We start from the raw sequence: 14,722 nt of genomic DNA on the forward strand, positions 1-14,722 counted from the left end.
CAATTTTCTCCTCCTACTACTAGTACACCTGTTTGCCTCTGTCAAGTCGCGAGTGCCAATATTCTCGCTTCAATCAACACAACAGTCATAAACTCTCATACCAGTCGTCGTCGCAAGAACGACACTCCTACTCGTTCATCCTGTCGTCCTTACGCGCATTGGTGCCCTCAACCACTTCATCAACAATGGACTCCCCTCGAAACTCTGGTCTTGATAACGGCAAGACGGTCACTCCGCCTGTCGGCTTCCGCCCTCAGAATGCCGGCATCATCAAGGTGGAACCTCCGCGACGCGAAGATCTACAGCCGTCGTATGCACAAATCCTCCAAGGCGACACTGATGTCGAAACCCATGGCTGGTACGGATCGATGAGTATGCAACATCCTCTTCTTCACTAGTCGTCGTTTACTGACCTGCGCCGTAGTCAACTCACTCGGCAACTGCATTGGCTTCTGCGGTGCCATTCCCTGCTGCATCATCTGCCCCAATCCATACAAGCCAGTGTCGCAAGGTAACGTCGGCTTGGTCACCAAGTTCGGTCGGTTCTATCGTGCCGTCGATCCGGGTCTGGTGAAGATCAATCCTCTGTCCGAACGCCTCATTCAAGTGGATGTCAAGATTCAAATCGTCGAGGTCCCCCGTCAAGTGTGCATGACAAAGGACAATGTCACCCTCAACCTGACCTCGGTCATCTACTACCACATTACCTCTCCTCACAAGGCAGCATTTGGTATTTCCAACATCCGGCAGGCGTTGGTGGAGCGCACCCAGACCACGCTGCGTCATGTGGTGGGCGCCCGCGTTCTGCAAGATGTCATTGAGCGCCGCGAAGAGATCGCCCAGTCCATCGGGGAAATAATCGAGGATGTCGCATCGGGCTGGGGTGTTCAGGTCGAATCCATGTTGATCAAAGACATCATCTTCAGCAACGACCTGCAAGACTCCCTGTCCATGGCCGCTCAATCCAAGCGGATCGGTGAATCCAAGGTCATTGCGGCTCGTGCAGAGGTCGAATCCGCCAAACTCATGAGACAAGCTGCCGACATCTTGAGCTCCGCGCCCGCCATGCAAATCCGATACCTCGAAGCCATGCAGGCCATGGCCAAGACCGCCAACAGCAAGGTCATTTTCCTGCCTGCCACCAACCAGACCATGCCTACCAACATGGCGGATCTGCAGTTACACAGTGGCGGCGAACCCAGTGGATCTAACTCCAAGCAAAACACCGGCAGTGCTTTCAACATGGACACCAATGATGGATTTCAGCAAGCCATGAATGCGAGAGTCATTGAGAACATCTAATGTGCGTGTACAGGTCTGCAAAGACACGCCGGCCACACGACCAGTGAACCTTGTATCATGCGTCGATGGTTGCATTGAGCTCGACTAGGTTTTGGATTGGGAGTTTGATTTGTTACGGTGATACCCCCCTTTATGAGTATCCAGGCATTCGCTTGATGTTGAGTGTATCAATATTTCTCTTGTTGCTTGGGACCTTCGGTGGCCCTCGCTTTAGTGCGGCCGTTGAGGTAACGACGTGAAAAAGATATTCTCCCCAAAGAAAGATTATTAATGCCTCATGCTTGCAAGGGAGGTTGGTGTACATTGCCGACCTGACTGACGAGCTGTGAACTACTTCTGTGTACTACGTTGTAGAGGAGCTGGTAAACTCCGATGCCAGCGGAGCGGCGGCCGCAGCGGAAACGGCTCGTAGCCCCTTAGCCCCGTGTTGCCTGCATTTCAGCGTCAGCAATAATAATGTCATGCAGTGCAGTGCAAGGGATATCTGCCTACATGGCCAGATCATAAGATCCCTGACTAAGCGCCGAGTCTTGGGCAGTGCTTCTGTGCTTGGCGCGGCCATCGGCCGCATCTGGCACTTCCGCCATCCAACCGCGACCTCGATGCTTCCGGAAGTATCCAGCGCCACAGCCAGGGCTCACTTCCTGCGTCCGCAGGCTCACACTGCCAGCAGTATCTCCGTCCGGGTTTTCAGCTGGAGAGATGGTTAACTCCTCGAATCGACATCGGCGACGAAGCGCGTGGGAGGATATTTAAAATGGCACTGGTGCCTTCGACAGGACATCGCGGCATCAATCGAACAGCCCTTCCACCAGCGTCGTGATCGCAAATTCCCAAACCTTAGACTCTTTTGCAACCTGCATATCTGCCAAGAAACATGGCCTTCACACGTGAGACTACCGGCGTCGAAGTCGTCAACGAATTGGCGGACAGAGCGGCAGGCAAGACCAGTAAGTCATCTCTGGCAGACAGAACTCTCGTACTACGGATCTGCTTTTGCTGATCGCTTTTCTCCCCAGTCGTCATTACAGGAGCCAGTGACAAAGGTCTGGGCGGCGAGACAGCGATAGCCCTTGCACATGCGAAGCCGACGCACCTGATTTTGCTTGCGAGGCAACAATCGCGCGTCGAGCCCGTCATCTCACAGATCAAGGCTCTGAACCCCGACGTCAAAGTGACATTTGTCCCCGTCTCGCTAGATGACCTCGATTCCGTCCGCAAGGCTGCAGACACCATCGACAATGCGGTGGACAAGCTCGACATCCTGATCAATAATGCCGGGGTCATGGCCATCAAAGAGTACACGACCAACAAAGCCGGCATCGAACTACAATTCGCCACCAACCACCTGGGCCATTTCTTGTTCACCAAGCTGCTCATGCCCAAGATCTTGGCCGCCGGCCCTGGAGCCAGAATCGTCAATCTGACCAGTCTGGGCCACAAGATCGGCCCTGTGCGCCTTGACGACTACAACTTCTCCAACGGCGCCGAGTACGACCCGTGGTCGGCCTACGGGCAGTCCAAGACTGCCAACATCCTTTTCACGGTGGCGCTGGCCAAGAAACTGCACGACAAAAACATCTTCAGCTTCGCCGTGCACCCGGGTAACATTTTCAGCACGAGTCTGGCGTCCCACCTGGCCGACTTTGGGGCCGAGATCGACGAGATCAAGGCCGCTGCTCTGAGAAACACGGGCCGTCCATTCCCAATTGATGCAGAGGCGCCCAAGCCGATCGAGCAGGGCATCACGACTACGCTGGTCGCGGCCCTCGATCCGACCATTGAGTCGCAGAGTGGTAGTTATCTCGCGGATGCGCAAATCGCGCCTGCTTACGAGTATGCGACCAGTGAAGAGAACGCCGACCGTTTGTGGAAGTTGAGTGAGAAACTGGTCGGGGAGAAGTTTGACATATAATACTCATCCCACACGATGCGACCAGAACTCAGGACGCCTAGTTGTTGGAGGGAGGGATGGTTTTTCGTTGATGATTGAGCTGAGGGCCAGAAGGCACATCACAATATCTACTCTCAGTGTCCCAACAATGAGCATACACACTCGACGTAAAATGGTGGTCGTTCTTGTTCCGCTGATAGATGTACCCTTCGAAGTCTCGCCTTCTCAAAGCGAGATCCGTCCAGTATATAGATCAGCTGTCGGTCAGGTTACATCGTTCACCGCGTTGAAACTCGGTCTTGTGATACCCACCTCCTAGAACATCCATGATGGGCTTGTATATTACTATTGTCCTAATAGTATTGTACTACTAGTCCATGCTCGTATTGTCTTGCCTCGCATCCAAGCCTCTCATCCCCAATCTCCCGTACCATCAGTACATCACTCATATTCTATCACCGTGAGTCGAGTGTGTGTGACTCCAATTTCTTATAAACTCAGCCTTGTGGATCCATGCCCGGCGGCGCCCCCTGGTAATCCCAGCCTCGTCACCACTCTCCCTGAGAACTTTCTCTATGTACGTCCCGATGAGGATGAGGATGAGGCTGATCAAATTGGCGTTCAATACAGGAATCTCTACTCGGTAGAAGCAAAAAACAGAAAGAAGAACTTAGAATAGCCCGGCCCTTCCACAAGGGAAACGAACCCTGACCATCGATGGACGGTCGGCAGTCAAAGCAATAATACATTCTTGAAGCCTAGCTTCTCTGTCTTGAAGAAACTATCCAGGACCAATCAATGCCCAGTCAATGAATGGGTGTTTGATCAAACGGAGGTTGGCTCTATCCTATTTCTTCGTTCGACATGCCAGCACCACTGGGTATCAGTCACAGCCTCATCGAAGTCATTCATCAGCCGTCATGAAAAACCATGAAACACCGAGAAAAAGCCGTGTCTCTAAAGGTACCTTATGCCGCGGTCTCAGCTGCATTGGCGGCGCACAATTGGTCTAGTTGCTCCTGCAATTCCGCGATCGTCCGTTTGAGCATGACAGCGGCTCCGCGGCTGAGAGGTCTTAGAAACACTCGGGTGTCATTGTCTGTTCCGCCTGCCGAGTCCAAGAGCCGATCATCTCCAGCCCGCCTTGCCTCCTCCGACTTCTCGATCAACTCTTTGCCCCGCTGGACAATAGCCGCAAGGAGAGAATCCTCCGGCCTTGCAAGCTCGTGGGGCACATATAGCCAGGCAACCACGTCCTCCAAGCCCCCCGGAGGACGTAGTATGGCGTGTTTGGCAAATGCTCTCGCCATCACAAATGCCTTCTCGCTGTATTGCTCCGACTCTCGCGTGTATTTCCCATCATGTTCGTATCCCTCAAAGCCGGCTTCGTTGTAGAAGGGAGCCTTGACAAACACCAGGCCTTGCAATGACACCAGTAACTGGAGGATGGTCGCCTTCTCGCTCCATGATTCGCACTCGTTCTTTCCGGCCCACGTCCCAAGCAGACTCAGGCATATTTTGCCTTCTTCGTACATATTGGGGTTGATCCTTCCCAGGCCACTCGTCCAGCTGTGGAAGTGCGCCGTGGGAGGAGTTTCGGGGTAGCCCTCGGGTAGGTACAGATCGATGAGAAAAGGGGCGCTCTCGTAAGGTGTGTCTCTTGGTCCGATGATCAGACATCGAAGCAGGTCGAGTCTGCTTTCGTATGTTCGCACGTAGATCTCTCCCGTGGGTAACGATGTGGACAGCGTACGGTGCTCGCGCATGATGCGTTTCAGGAATGTCCCTGCCGTCGAGGCCGAGTGCAAGCCGAACTGATCCGGCGGAGGCTGACGGTCAAGGACCATGAATTGGGGCGGTGGTTCCATGGGTAATGCAGAATGGAGCTGCAGGATCGATGGTTGCGGCTTGGCTGATGGCGGTGTATCGTCGTATTTATCAACAGCGTCTACCATTTCAGTATCTCCCGTTTCCTGTTCTTCATGAGCATCGGTCAACGCTGCGTCTTCATCAGACTCCCAGTTATCGTCGCCGCTGTCGTTGTCCAGCCGTTCACCGCCCTCGTATTCAATGCTTTCCGAAATGGGTTCCACACTTTCGTCGTCGGAGAAGAATGAGGCGTCGTCACCCCAGGAATCCACATCCATCATGTCGCCGCTCATGTCTGCCGCCGATCCGCGATCTGCAATGAGACTTGCGATGGAGTCAAACTCGATGCGGACGTCGCGGCACGGCTGCGCAGCTCCCAATCGGACGGTGATCGATCCATCGAACCCCATAGCCACAATTTCACCAAACCAGTCAATCTGAGCATCTGCTCTTGCGACGTCCGTGGCCTGCCTGTTCGAGCCACCAGATACTCCACTGTACACTGCTCTGGCAGATCTCCTTGAGCTGAATCCTGCTATTCTTTGCACACTGGCACTCTCCGAAGTTGCAGTTGCCGAGGTGCCTGAGGCGTCGGGGCTCTCAGGATGGTTCGCAGCTTCTGGAGGAGCAATTGTACACAAATCCCTTCTTTGACGCTGCAGACACGGGAAAGACATGATCTCGTACAGAGATACGTCTTCTATCTCGTCTCCGATGGGTCCAAAGGATGAATGCGGGGAAAGGATCTGGCCTGACGAACGGAGCTCGATTTTGGGTTCTTTGTACCAGCGAACTCGGGCAATTCTTTCGTTGGGATCGATGGATTGCACAACACCAACATTTCGAGGCAGAAGGTCGTGAGGCTGCTCGAAAAAGGTCATCTCGTTGAACTCCTTCACGCTGTTCTTGGCCCTTCGGCTCACCCCAACGGGCCTCTGACGCATGCCTTCCCGTTTCAACACGATATCATTCGGTGCCAGCTCGGACTCGAACAGGCCATATTCTTCAAGTAGAGTCGAATCTACCGTGGTGGTGCTTCCGTCTTGCCACAGAACCGTTGCGAGTTGCTTGATGTAGACCACTTTGAATTCGTTTACGTCCCAACCTCCAGAGTCTTCGGCAGGAATTCTTACAAACTTGCCGTGTCCTGTTTCTTCGCTGCCCTGATATTTCACCGCGGCACCTTCGGGATCTCGGAACTTCACGTTAACACCGATTGCTATGTCTTGCCCTGGGCAGACATCCTGGGTGTTCTCCGATACTGGGTGAGAGATTCCGGCTTCGGTGCCAGACATCTCTTGCTTTGCAGATTTGGACGGCATCACCCCTCTATCATAGACGCAAAGGTTCTGCTTCGGTCGCAGCCCGGGCCGCTCGTAGGGGTCTCGAATGCTGTCATAGAGGTAAAGATCAAGGGGTGGGGAGTTATCATACGTCCGCGGCCACCCTATCACGGGATTGTGATCGACCCAGTCCACCCAGAACTTATGGGCTCGGATGTCCACCACGTAACCTTGCACAGGGCAGTTGGCATTGTATGAACCTTCCAGCCACCGTCCATGTCTGAGGGCAGTCCGATCCACAATGACAAAAGACCCGGGCCGTGGCATCTGTACGGGGATTGTGCTTGACCAGCCTTGTGTAGCCACAAGGACGTCTGGTCTTTTAAATCCATCGGGCTCCGGTAATGCAACAAGGGGCTTTCCATAGTCAGGGACGGGGATGTGAAGGCCATCCAAGCCAGTCACCACCACAATCGACTTGTCTTCCAGACGAATCACGACATCATAAATCACGTCGTCTGCCAGACCCAGCCAGTCACCAGATATTATGTAGTCATCCTTGATCAGATCTTGCGCTCTTTTCAGTTCTGTTGAGGGAACATCATGAATCAGGGTGTGCGGGTTCGGATGAGAGAACTGTGGAGGCAACAGAGATCCGCATTCGGGGGAACACTTGACGGACTCAAACACATTGAGGTCAAGACTTCTCGCAAAATCTTGTTTTGTTGTGATAGGCTCCAATGTGTAGGATTCTGAGATATTGACAACTGCGCCGGTCATGGAATTCCCATCTTGCTTGACGGTATCTCCCAGTTGAAAGACACGGCTCAACAATATGAGATCATCTTCGCTCACCAATGAACTGCCAGCAGCTTCATCCGCAAATTGGACAAAGACATAGCCCTCTGGCGGCACGCCTTTGACGACAAATTCGTTAAGGACGCCGGGTGGGATGTGGGTGTGAGCGATGATTAACTCATCCCCCAAAGGCTCATACGAGTCGGTGTTTGTGCGCTGGACAGTGCCATAGAGGCTTGGATCGTTTTTGACGGCGACATGATCGTTAATCTCGAGGGCTCGCATCTGTCCGGCGCGTCCAAGAGGGCCACAATGTCGCCGACGGTGGGGGTGGTCAGTGAGATTAAGTTGTAGGAGAGAAGGCGGCGCAGTCTCAAGTCGGCAAAGAACATATTTACAGAATGTGGCAGGTGTTCCGAGACACTAACTTGACTCGCAGTTAAGTCGTCTGATTGATACTGGTGAATCCGCGTCTGTAGAGTTGGGATTACCTACTTCAACAATCATGATGTGTATCAGGAAAGGAGAGAAAAGAGCCTGGAGCCTGGAGCCTGGAGCCTGGCACTGCACCAGGTGTATCTTACTATTCTCACGAGCCAAAGATGTGTGTGAAGAGCAAGTGATAACAAAGGATGATGCCGGTACAGTCTCGCACTCGGGGAAGGTCGATGTCTAAGGTTGGAACTGCTCAGGCTATGGTGACTAACTGGGAGGAAATCGCGGGATCCCGATACAGGAGATGGAGATTTAAACTGCTCAGAACTGGTGTGGCAATGGAAGTATCGAAAATGAAAACTTCTTATACGAGAAGAGTGGCTTCTTCTTGTTGAGCACTGCTTGTCGAAGTGGATCCAAACTCACAGTCTTGCTGCCTTCCTATTCTTTACGATGTACGATTGTGATGTGCCTAGGTGGCCGACACCCTGGGTCCTCTAACGATCGAACCGAGCAAGCTTGTCGTTTGACATTCCCGAGTTCAAAGTCAGGTACGGATAAAGAACGGTACGTCTCTTCTCTTCCCGAATCGTGGGGGATACCTTCGGCGAGAAGCATCTATGTTAACTTCGTCCCGTTGCTGACTGCTGTGTTTATTTATTCGTTCGCATGTACAGGTCAAGTTTCTGTTGGTGTACAGTACTCATTGACATTCTTTTGAAGGGTGTACCCTAGACAATATCCATCCATTTACCACAAAATTGCGAGCAGGACAAGCAGGACAAGACATCGGGGCCCTACTACTTCACGGAGGACTGTTAAGATACGAAGTGGGAATAGTCCACGGAGGACAGTCAAGACAACGAGGCGCTGCTGCTCTCCTGGTTGCTGCCGTCCACCGGATGGACGCTGCAATAGCGACGACAGAGGATAAGCCAAACAACAGTCCCAACCTTACTTACGAGCAATCGCGTAGCTTGGTAGACAAGGCCGATCAGACCATCAAATTCCACGCTTTCAATTTCTTCTCGTGGCGAGGGAGGCATTACATAGGCTTGAATCTGCTCACGCTGGATGGGGTCAAATACATAGTACCAAGTACTTACTACTTTACTGTACCAATGGATTGAGTTCAACACACAGTCTCTGGCAGAGGCATCAATCCCCGGCGAGGTTGCGTTGTGCATAACAGTGTGTGATCTCGCTCGCATCTTCTTGTACTACTACTATGTATGTATTCAATCAGTCCAACATGCGCATACTAGTAATATTTTGAAGCTCATTAGGTGATCTCAAAATAAATAATACATAGTTCTTATGCTGATCAACGAGGTCTTCAAAATGCTCTTCTTCAGCATAGACAGCGGCGAAGCCCGGAGAGGACACGTCGCCGCATCCGCCACCAATTGGAAGGCATCCTTCAGCCCTGTGGCCTTCGTTGTTACGGAATTGCGGCGTCTCCAGTGCACCCTGTTGGCTTTGTCATAGAGGGATGGCAATGGCTGCACTTAGTATACTCCGTCTTGATGGTGTGTAAGTATATAATGCACGTGGTTCTTAAGCATACTATGTATGTATGTCTTCGCGACGTCACACTCGGACGTGACATGGCGTGAAGGCCCACACGGCGCCATGTTTGGTCTGGTACTGCATGAGGGGCGACGCTGGGCAGATGTCAGCATGCTGACCGAGGTGACCGGAGACTGGCAGCATCGGGGGTGCGGCGCCGGGTCCAGCGCTCTCAGAAGAGGGGATACGTTTGACTGCGCTCGCTTCACCACGACGCCCTTCGATGTCATCCGATGCGTGCTCGAGCGGACGTTTGGGAGGATTGGCCGAGTCTGATAGAGGTTCCGCGGTCGTGCCTTTTGTCGTTGCAAAATGTGCTGCTTCTGCTGCGAGTAGTTCGGCCCGTAGATCTCTTTTCTCGCTATCGGCTGCTCCGCCTTGACCTTGGCTGTCGGACCTTGAGTAGTGTATGCGCTGGCTGTGGGCGTTGATGATACGCCGGGCCAAGCTTGGCCTCTTTGCCTTTGGCGGGGTCAAAGGTAGGTCGATGAGCTGTTGTCATTTTGCAGGAGAAACCGAGTGGACTTCCACTGCAGACACAGAAGAAGACTGTCGGAGAGAAGGGTAGCCTCGAGGTAAATGGTGAAGTGATCTGCAACTCTGGTACTTGAATTCTTCAAACGCAGAGGCGCAGGCGATCTAGGCTTAGCGGCTCAAGCAAAGGAAAATCCGCTCGGCGGTCACTTAGGCATCATCCCCGACCGTGCCGCCTTTAATATCATCACCCCGTAACTCACCCTCTCTCTCTCCATAGGACGGACAAGGGGAAGCATATTGGGGCATCTGAGGGACCCGAACCTTGGAGGGATATTCGAGACGGGTTTGCTAGCCTTTAGGATCACTACAACATTTATATGACCATCTGCACGTCAAGGATCCAGACACGGCCTGCCGATGTACACAGTAGACCGTGGCGTTGACATCCGACACGGCCAACTTCCGCTGGTTTTAACTCTTTCATCAGCATTTCATCCATCAACCTTGGGTCCTACGATTCAGCTTGGAACACGCTGGAACTTCTAAGCAGCTCGAAAGTACCAGGAAATGGCGCAATTTGCTCCAATGAGCGGTCACTGGGATTGTATACCCATGCATGTACACGGCATTGGCGGGCCCCCACAACCGCTGTGCAAAGTTGCTCCCCATATGCTCCGCGTTACCCCACCATTGAACTCCCTGATTTTTAAGCACGCCCATTCATTATTTTATGCTCTCTATAGCCAGTAAACCAAGTCACCCTTGTGTCGGTATACACAAGAACTATTTAAGAGCCCGTTCTTGTGTCTGTCATTAAGAATGGGTTTGTTTGTGCTTCATGCTTCATCTTCCAATTCCACATCATGGCCACTACGGCGCCCAATTTTGTGTTCGGGGGAGGGTCCATCACGTCCGACGGTGGGTATACCAACGTGGGAGCCGTGAAAGAGCTGTTGGATGTCCTGGAACGCGAGGGTATCAAGCAGATCGATACCGCCCAGTTGTACGGGAACGGTACCAGCGAGGAGCTGCTCGGGGAAGCCAAAGCTGGCTCACGCTTTCTCGTCGACACAAAGCATGTTGGGGGTTGGATTCCAGGCAACTCGTCTCGGGAACAAGTCGTCGAGAGAGGACACGAGAGCTTGAGGAGATTGGGTGTGAAGAAGGTCTGTGTACCGTATCCCTGTTTTCTATGATGGGTTGGGTTCAGCTTGCACGTGGATCGGGCTGACTGACCACTCTGCAATCACACAGGTCAACATCTTCTACATTCACGCGCCCGACTCCAAGTTCCCCTTGGGAGAAACGCTCGCCGGCATCAATGACCTCTACCGCGCCGGGACATTCGACCGCTTCGGGCTCTCCAATTTCACCGCAGCAGAGGTGGAAGAGGCCATCCGCATCGCAAAGGAGAAGGACTTCGTCGTCCCGAGTGTCTACCAAGGGAACTACAATGCCGTCGCTCGCAGGACCGAAACAGAGCTCTTCCCCGTCCTCCGCAAACACGGGATGGCGTTTTACGCCTACAGCCCCATGGCAGGTGGATTCCTGACAAAGACACGGGAACAGCTCTCGCAAAGCTCCGGCGGCGAGGGTAGGTGGAGTCGAGAGACAGCCTTTGGGCAGTTGTACAATGCTCTGTACAATAAGCCCAGCTTGTTGGAGGCGCTGGACATCTGGAACGAGATCTCGGAAACCTCCAAGATCCCTAAAGCGGAGCTGGCGTACCGGTGGATCGCCTATCACTCGCACCTAGATGGAAAGTCCGGTGATGCCGTCGTCATTGGGGCGAGCCGCATCACCCAGTTGGAGCAGACGCTGGCGGGGTTGAGACGCGGCCCTCTGCCTGAGGCGGCGCAGAAACGCATTGATGACATCTGGGAGATGGTGAAGCACGACTCGGTCCTAGACAGCTACGAAACACTTAGACCTAACAACTAGACTCAGTCCTAGACTTGACAACTGATTACCCATCTGCATGGGTAATTTGTGCTCCCAATTCCAGTGTGTCAGGGCAGTTCCGTCTTGATTCGTCGACTTGACTGAAGTGTTCACAATTATCGACAAGACATGCAGCGGCCTAGAACTTGAGGATCGCCTAAAGCCTCTGACAGAGTTTGGTACTATCAGCTTCCCCCTGCATTTGTGGCTTTTCGCTTAGAGAGTGCGGCATCACCCTCGTCCCCATCGAGGGCAGCCGCGAGCAGTTTTCGAAACCGTTGGCAAGGCTGAATGCCTAACGCGGAGTAGGTAGCCCACTAGCCAAAATCTTTTTTTTCCATTTTGCAAAATTGCAAAACACCACCACAACAACTGATATTTAGGCTTTACTAACTGCTGGCTACGCTGTGAGATAGGCTGTAAGATAGGCTATTGGCTACGCTGTGAGATGCACTATTGACTACTTTGATGGATACTCTGTGAGTTGCTCTGTTGGATACGCCGTTGGATACTCTATCAGTTGCACTGTTGGATACGCTGTTGAGTACGCTGTTGGATACATTGTTGGATGCGCTGTTGGATGCGCTGTTGGATGCGCTGTTGGATACGCTGTTGGATACGCTGTTGGATACCCTGTTGAGTACTCTGTTGAATACTCTATAAGTTGCACTGTTGGATACGCTATTAACTACGCTGTTGAGTACGCTGCTGGATACACTATTGGATACTCTGTTAGATACGCTGTTGAGTACTCTGTTGAGGACTCTGTGAGTTGTAAACCACCTCAGGGTGGGGTGCAAATAACTAGTGCCACAGGGTGCACGGTTATGTGAAGTACGCGGGGACGGTCTGCAATGCCAAACTGCGCTGCACCTCCCCTCAACCGCACTCCGCCGTAGCTGCGCCTGCGCTAACCTAGGCACTACTAGTAGTACTAAGTAGTTAGTAACCCACAAAACCCGCTGGCACGTGCCGGAAGCTGCGCCCGAAGCGGAGCCGCATCTGGAACAAACGGGCCTCAGTCCTCAGACTCGAACCTCCACCTCGACCTCTTTGTTCGAGGTCTCGATATCGTTCCCACCGTCTTCTTACTTCCTTCCCTTGGGTCTCGATGCAATCATCTAGTTCTTTGGTCACTTCGCAAGAGTCTTCGCATTTTCTTCCTTTCTATTCCTTCATCTCATAGTTGCTCGCTTATTCCCCATGAACCTGTCCATCCTACAAGTTTGACACTGTCGAATCCACAGTCGTGCCCACCAGCTTTATCAGTTTGATTCAGCCGTGATGGCTTCGCCAGCCCTTCACCCCATACGGCCATCCGGCTGGATTGATCCACGACGCCCTGCAGAATATCCCATAGTTCTCGGAGACAGCCTGAAAGAGAGCGGGACTGGCAGCCCCAAAAAGTCTCTCTTGAACATTCGTTATAACTGGCAGCCGAAATCCGGATTTGGCTCTCGAGAAAGCAAACTGACCAAGTCAGGAGATGAATATCAACTTCTCATTGCAAGCGGGGGCTCGGAAGATGATGGGGACTTCCGATACACGGGAGTTATGAACCTCTCCGAAGATGGGAAACCTGAAGATCGATCAAGACCATTAGCTCTCGTGTTCGACAAGGCAAAGTCATGCTTCATGCTCGAGACTCTATCTGCATCCCTGGACATGAACCTCAAACAAGGCGCTGGCCACTCATCCAAGGAAGCTCACGAGCTGCCACAACTACCTACAAGGCAACCTCAAAGTACAAAGTCGGTGCAGACAAACGCGTCCAGGCACACGTCACCCGCACCGGAGGATGAGACTCCTGATGCTTCAAATCCCTACGACTATCGTCATTTTCTTGCCGAAGCCCGCGAAAATATGGAGAAATCTGCTCAGCAGCCAGGCAACCGCACGCCCTTGAGCGGACTCTCTACGCCTGTGCCTTCGGGAAGCCGGTTCTCAGCAACGACGCCGCAGTTTAAACCCACTCCGGTCACATCACACCCTACCACACAGCGGAAGAAGAGAAGTGATGGTCCAACACATGGCCCTGGCCGGACTACCACGCCGTCAACGAGCTCCAAGGCCGCAACTAAGCGTGACAACCCCAAAACTTCTGCACAGCCTCTGAGCAAAACACACATAACTGACTCAGACTCAGACGACGACGAAACACTTGCTGTATCGCGTCCGGGTGCGAATCCGCGATCCAATACCAGTGGATATGGTAGCAATCAAAGACCAAGTCAACGAGTTACCCAAAGCCACACTCGCAATATATCCGCCAACATCGGCAGCTCACCACATATCATCATTAATGACGACGACGGCGGTCTGGAGATCGACATGGGCAGCCCGCCTCCTGACGACCGTCCCTCGCGGCGCGGAAGGGTAGACCCCGAAATGTTCCGCAGCCATACAGGGACGCCGGTCGGAGGCATAAGCTCGAATGCACAGTCGCAACCACTCCCATCCTTCCGGCCTGGGGCCGACGAGCAAGTCCGCCACAACGATCGGGAAGTGACGATGAAGGATATTGAGGGGGCCTCCATCGGCTCGTCTGATGAGGACGGCGATGTTGAAGAGTTCGAGCTCGGCAGTCCGCAGGATAGACGGTTGACTGCACCCGCCAGTGGCGACATCTCAAGAGCGGATGATGAAGATGAAGACGAAGCAGCGCAGAGCCGACATCTTGATAAAAACGTTCACCGTCACCATCACCATAATATGGAGGAGCCGCCAACGCCCCCTGCTCTAACCACGCGGACCGGACACGACGATGACGACGATGACGAAGACCTGCTTGCCGCCGCACTTGAGGCTGCGCTGGAGGAGGAAGAGGAAGAATCTAAACCTGCTATGGCTCCCGCCGCGGGCATTGGGTTGGGCATTGGCATTGGCATGGCCCCGCAAGACGACGAGAGCGAAGTCAGCGAGGAAGAATAGCGTCTCTTTGGACTTCTGTGAAGCCATGGCTTGATCTCTTTGAATAGCTGTCCCCAGAGCAGGGGTAGTGCATGGGTGGAGTTCTGGGTTCTGGGCATTACGGAAAGGAACAAGTCCTGCATACATGGTCGCGGATTCCGAAGTTGATAGATGTATCTCAGGACTGGCACCTTATTGCCACGCAAATGTGGGATTATTGAAGACAAGTAAACCTCGCAGCATG

General features: G+C 53.0%; 5 protein-coding genes across 5 annotated transcripts; 4 read left to right on the plus strand and 1 right to left on the minus strand.

The window, feature by feature from the left end:
* Window positions 1–185: 185 nt before the first annotated feature.
* A1O1_04829 (uncharacterized protein) lies at window positions 186–1,302 on the plus strand (the record flags this gene model as incomplete). Its single annotated transcript, XM_007725718.1, has 2 exons — window positions 186–372; window positions 425–1,302. The coding sequence occupies 2 exons, from the start codon at window positions 186–188 to the stop codon at window positions 1,300–1,302; spliced, it is 1,065 nt and encodes a 354-aa protein (XP_007723908.1).
* An 877-nt stretch (window positions 1,303–2,179) lies between these two features.
* A1O1_04830 (uncharacterized protein) lies at window positions 2,180–3,217 on the plus strand (the record flags this gene model as incomplete). Its single annotated transcript, XM_007725719.1, has 2 exons — window positions 2,180–2,252; window positions 2,322–3,217. 2 exons carry the CDS (start codon window positions 2,180–2,182, stop codon window positions 3,215–3,217), a joined length of 969 nt encoding a protein of 322 aa, XP_007723909.1.
* A 947-nt stretch (window positions 3,218–4,164) lies between these two features.
* A1O1_04831 (uncharacterized protein) lies at window positions 4,165–7,431 on the minus strand (the record flags this gene model as incomplete). The annotated part of the gene is made up of 1 exon (XM_007725720.1): window positions 4,165–7,431. The coding sequence occupies one exon, from the start codon at window positions 7,429–7,431 to the stop codon at window positions 4,165–4,167; it is 3,267 nt and encodes a 1,088-aa protein (XP_007723910.1).
* Window positions 7,432–10,490: 3,059 nt separating this feature from the next.
* A1O1_04832 (alcohol dehydrogenase) lies at window positions 10,491–11,568 on the plus strand (the record flags this gene model as incomplete). The annotated part of the gene is made up of 2 exons (XM_007725721.1): window positions 10,491–10,793; window positions 10,882–11,568. 2 exons carry the CDS (start codon window positions 10,491–10,493, stop codon window positions 11,566–11,568), a joined length of 990 nt encoding a protein of 329 aa, XP_007723911.1.
* Window positions 11,569–12,852: 1,284 nt separating this feature from the next.
* Window positions 12,853–14,499, plus strand: A1O1_04833 (uncharacterized protein; the record flags this gene model as incomplete). The annotated part of the gene is made up of 1 exon (XM_007725722.1): window positions 12,853–14,499. The coding sequence occupies one exon, from the start codon at window positions 12,853–12,855 to the stop codon at window positions 14,497–14,499; it is 1,647 nt and encodes a 548-aa protein (XP_007723912.1).
* Window positions 14,500–14,722: the final 223 nt, after the last annotated feature.

This window comes from Capronia coronata (assembly GCF_000585585.1).
Source record: "Capronia coronata CBS 617.96 chromosome Unknown acBCG-supercont1.4, whole genome shotgun sequence".
Lineage (NCBI taxonomy): Eukaryota > Fungi > Ascomycota > Eurotiomycetes > Chaetothyriales > Herpotrichiellaceae > Capronia > Capronia coronata.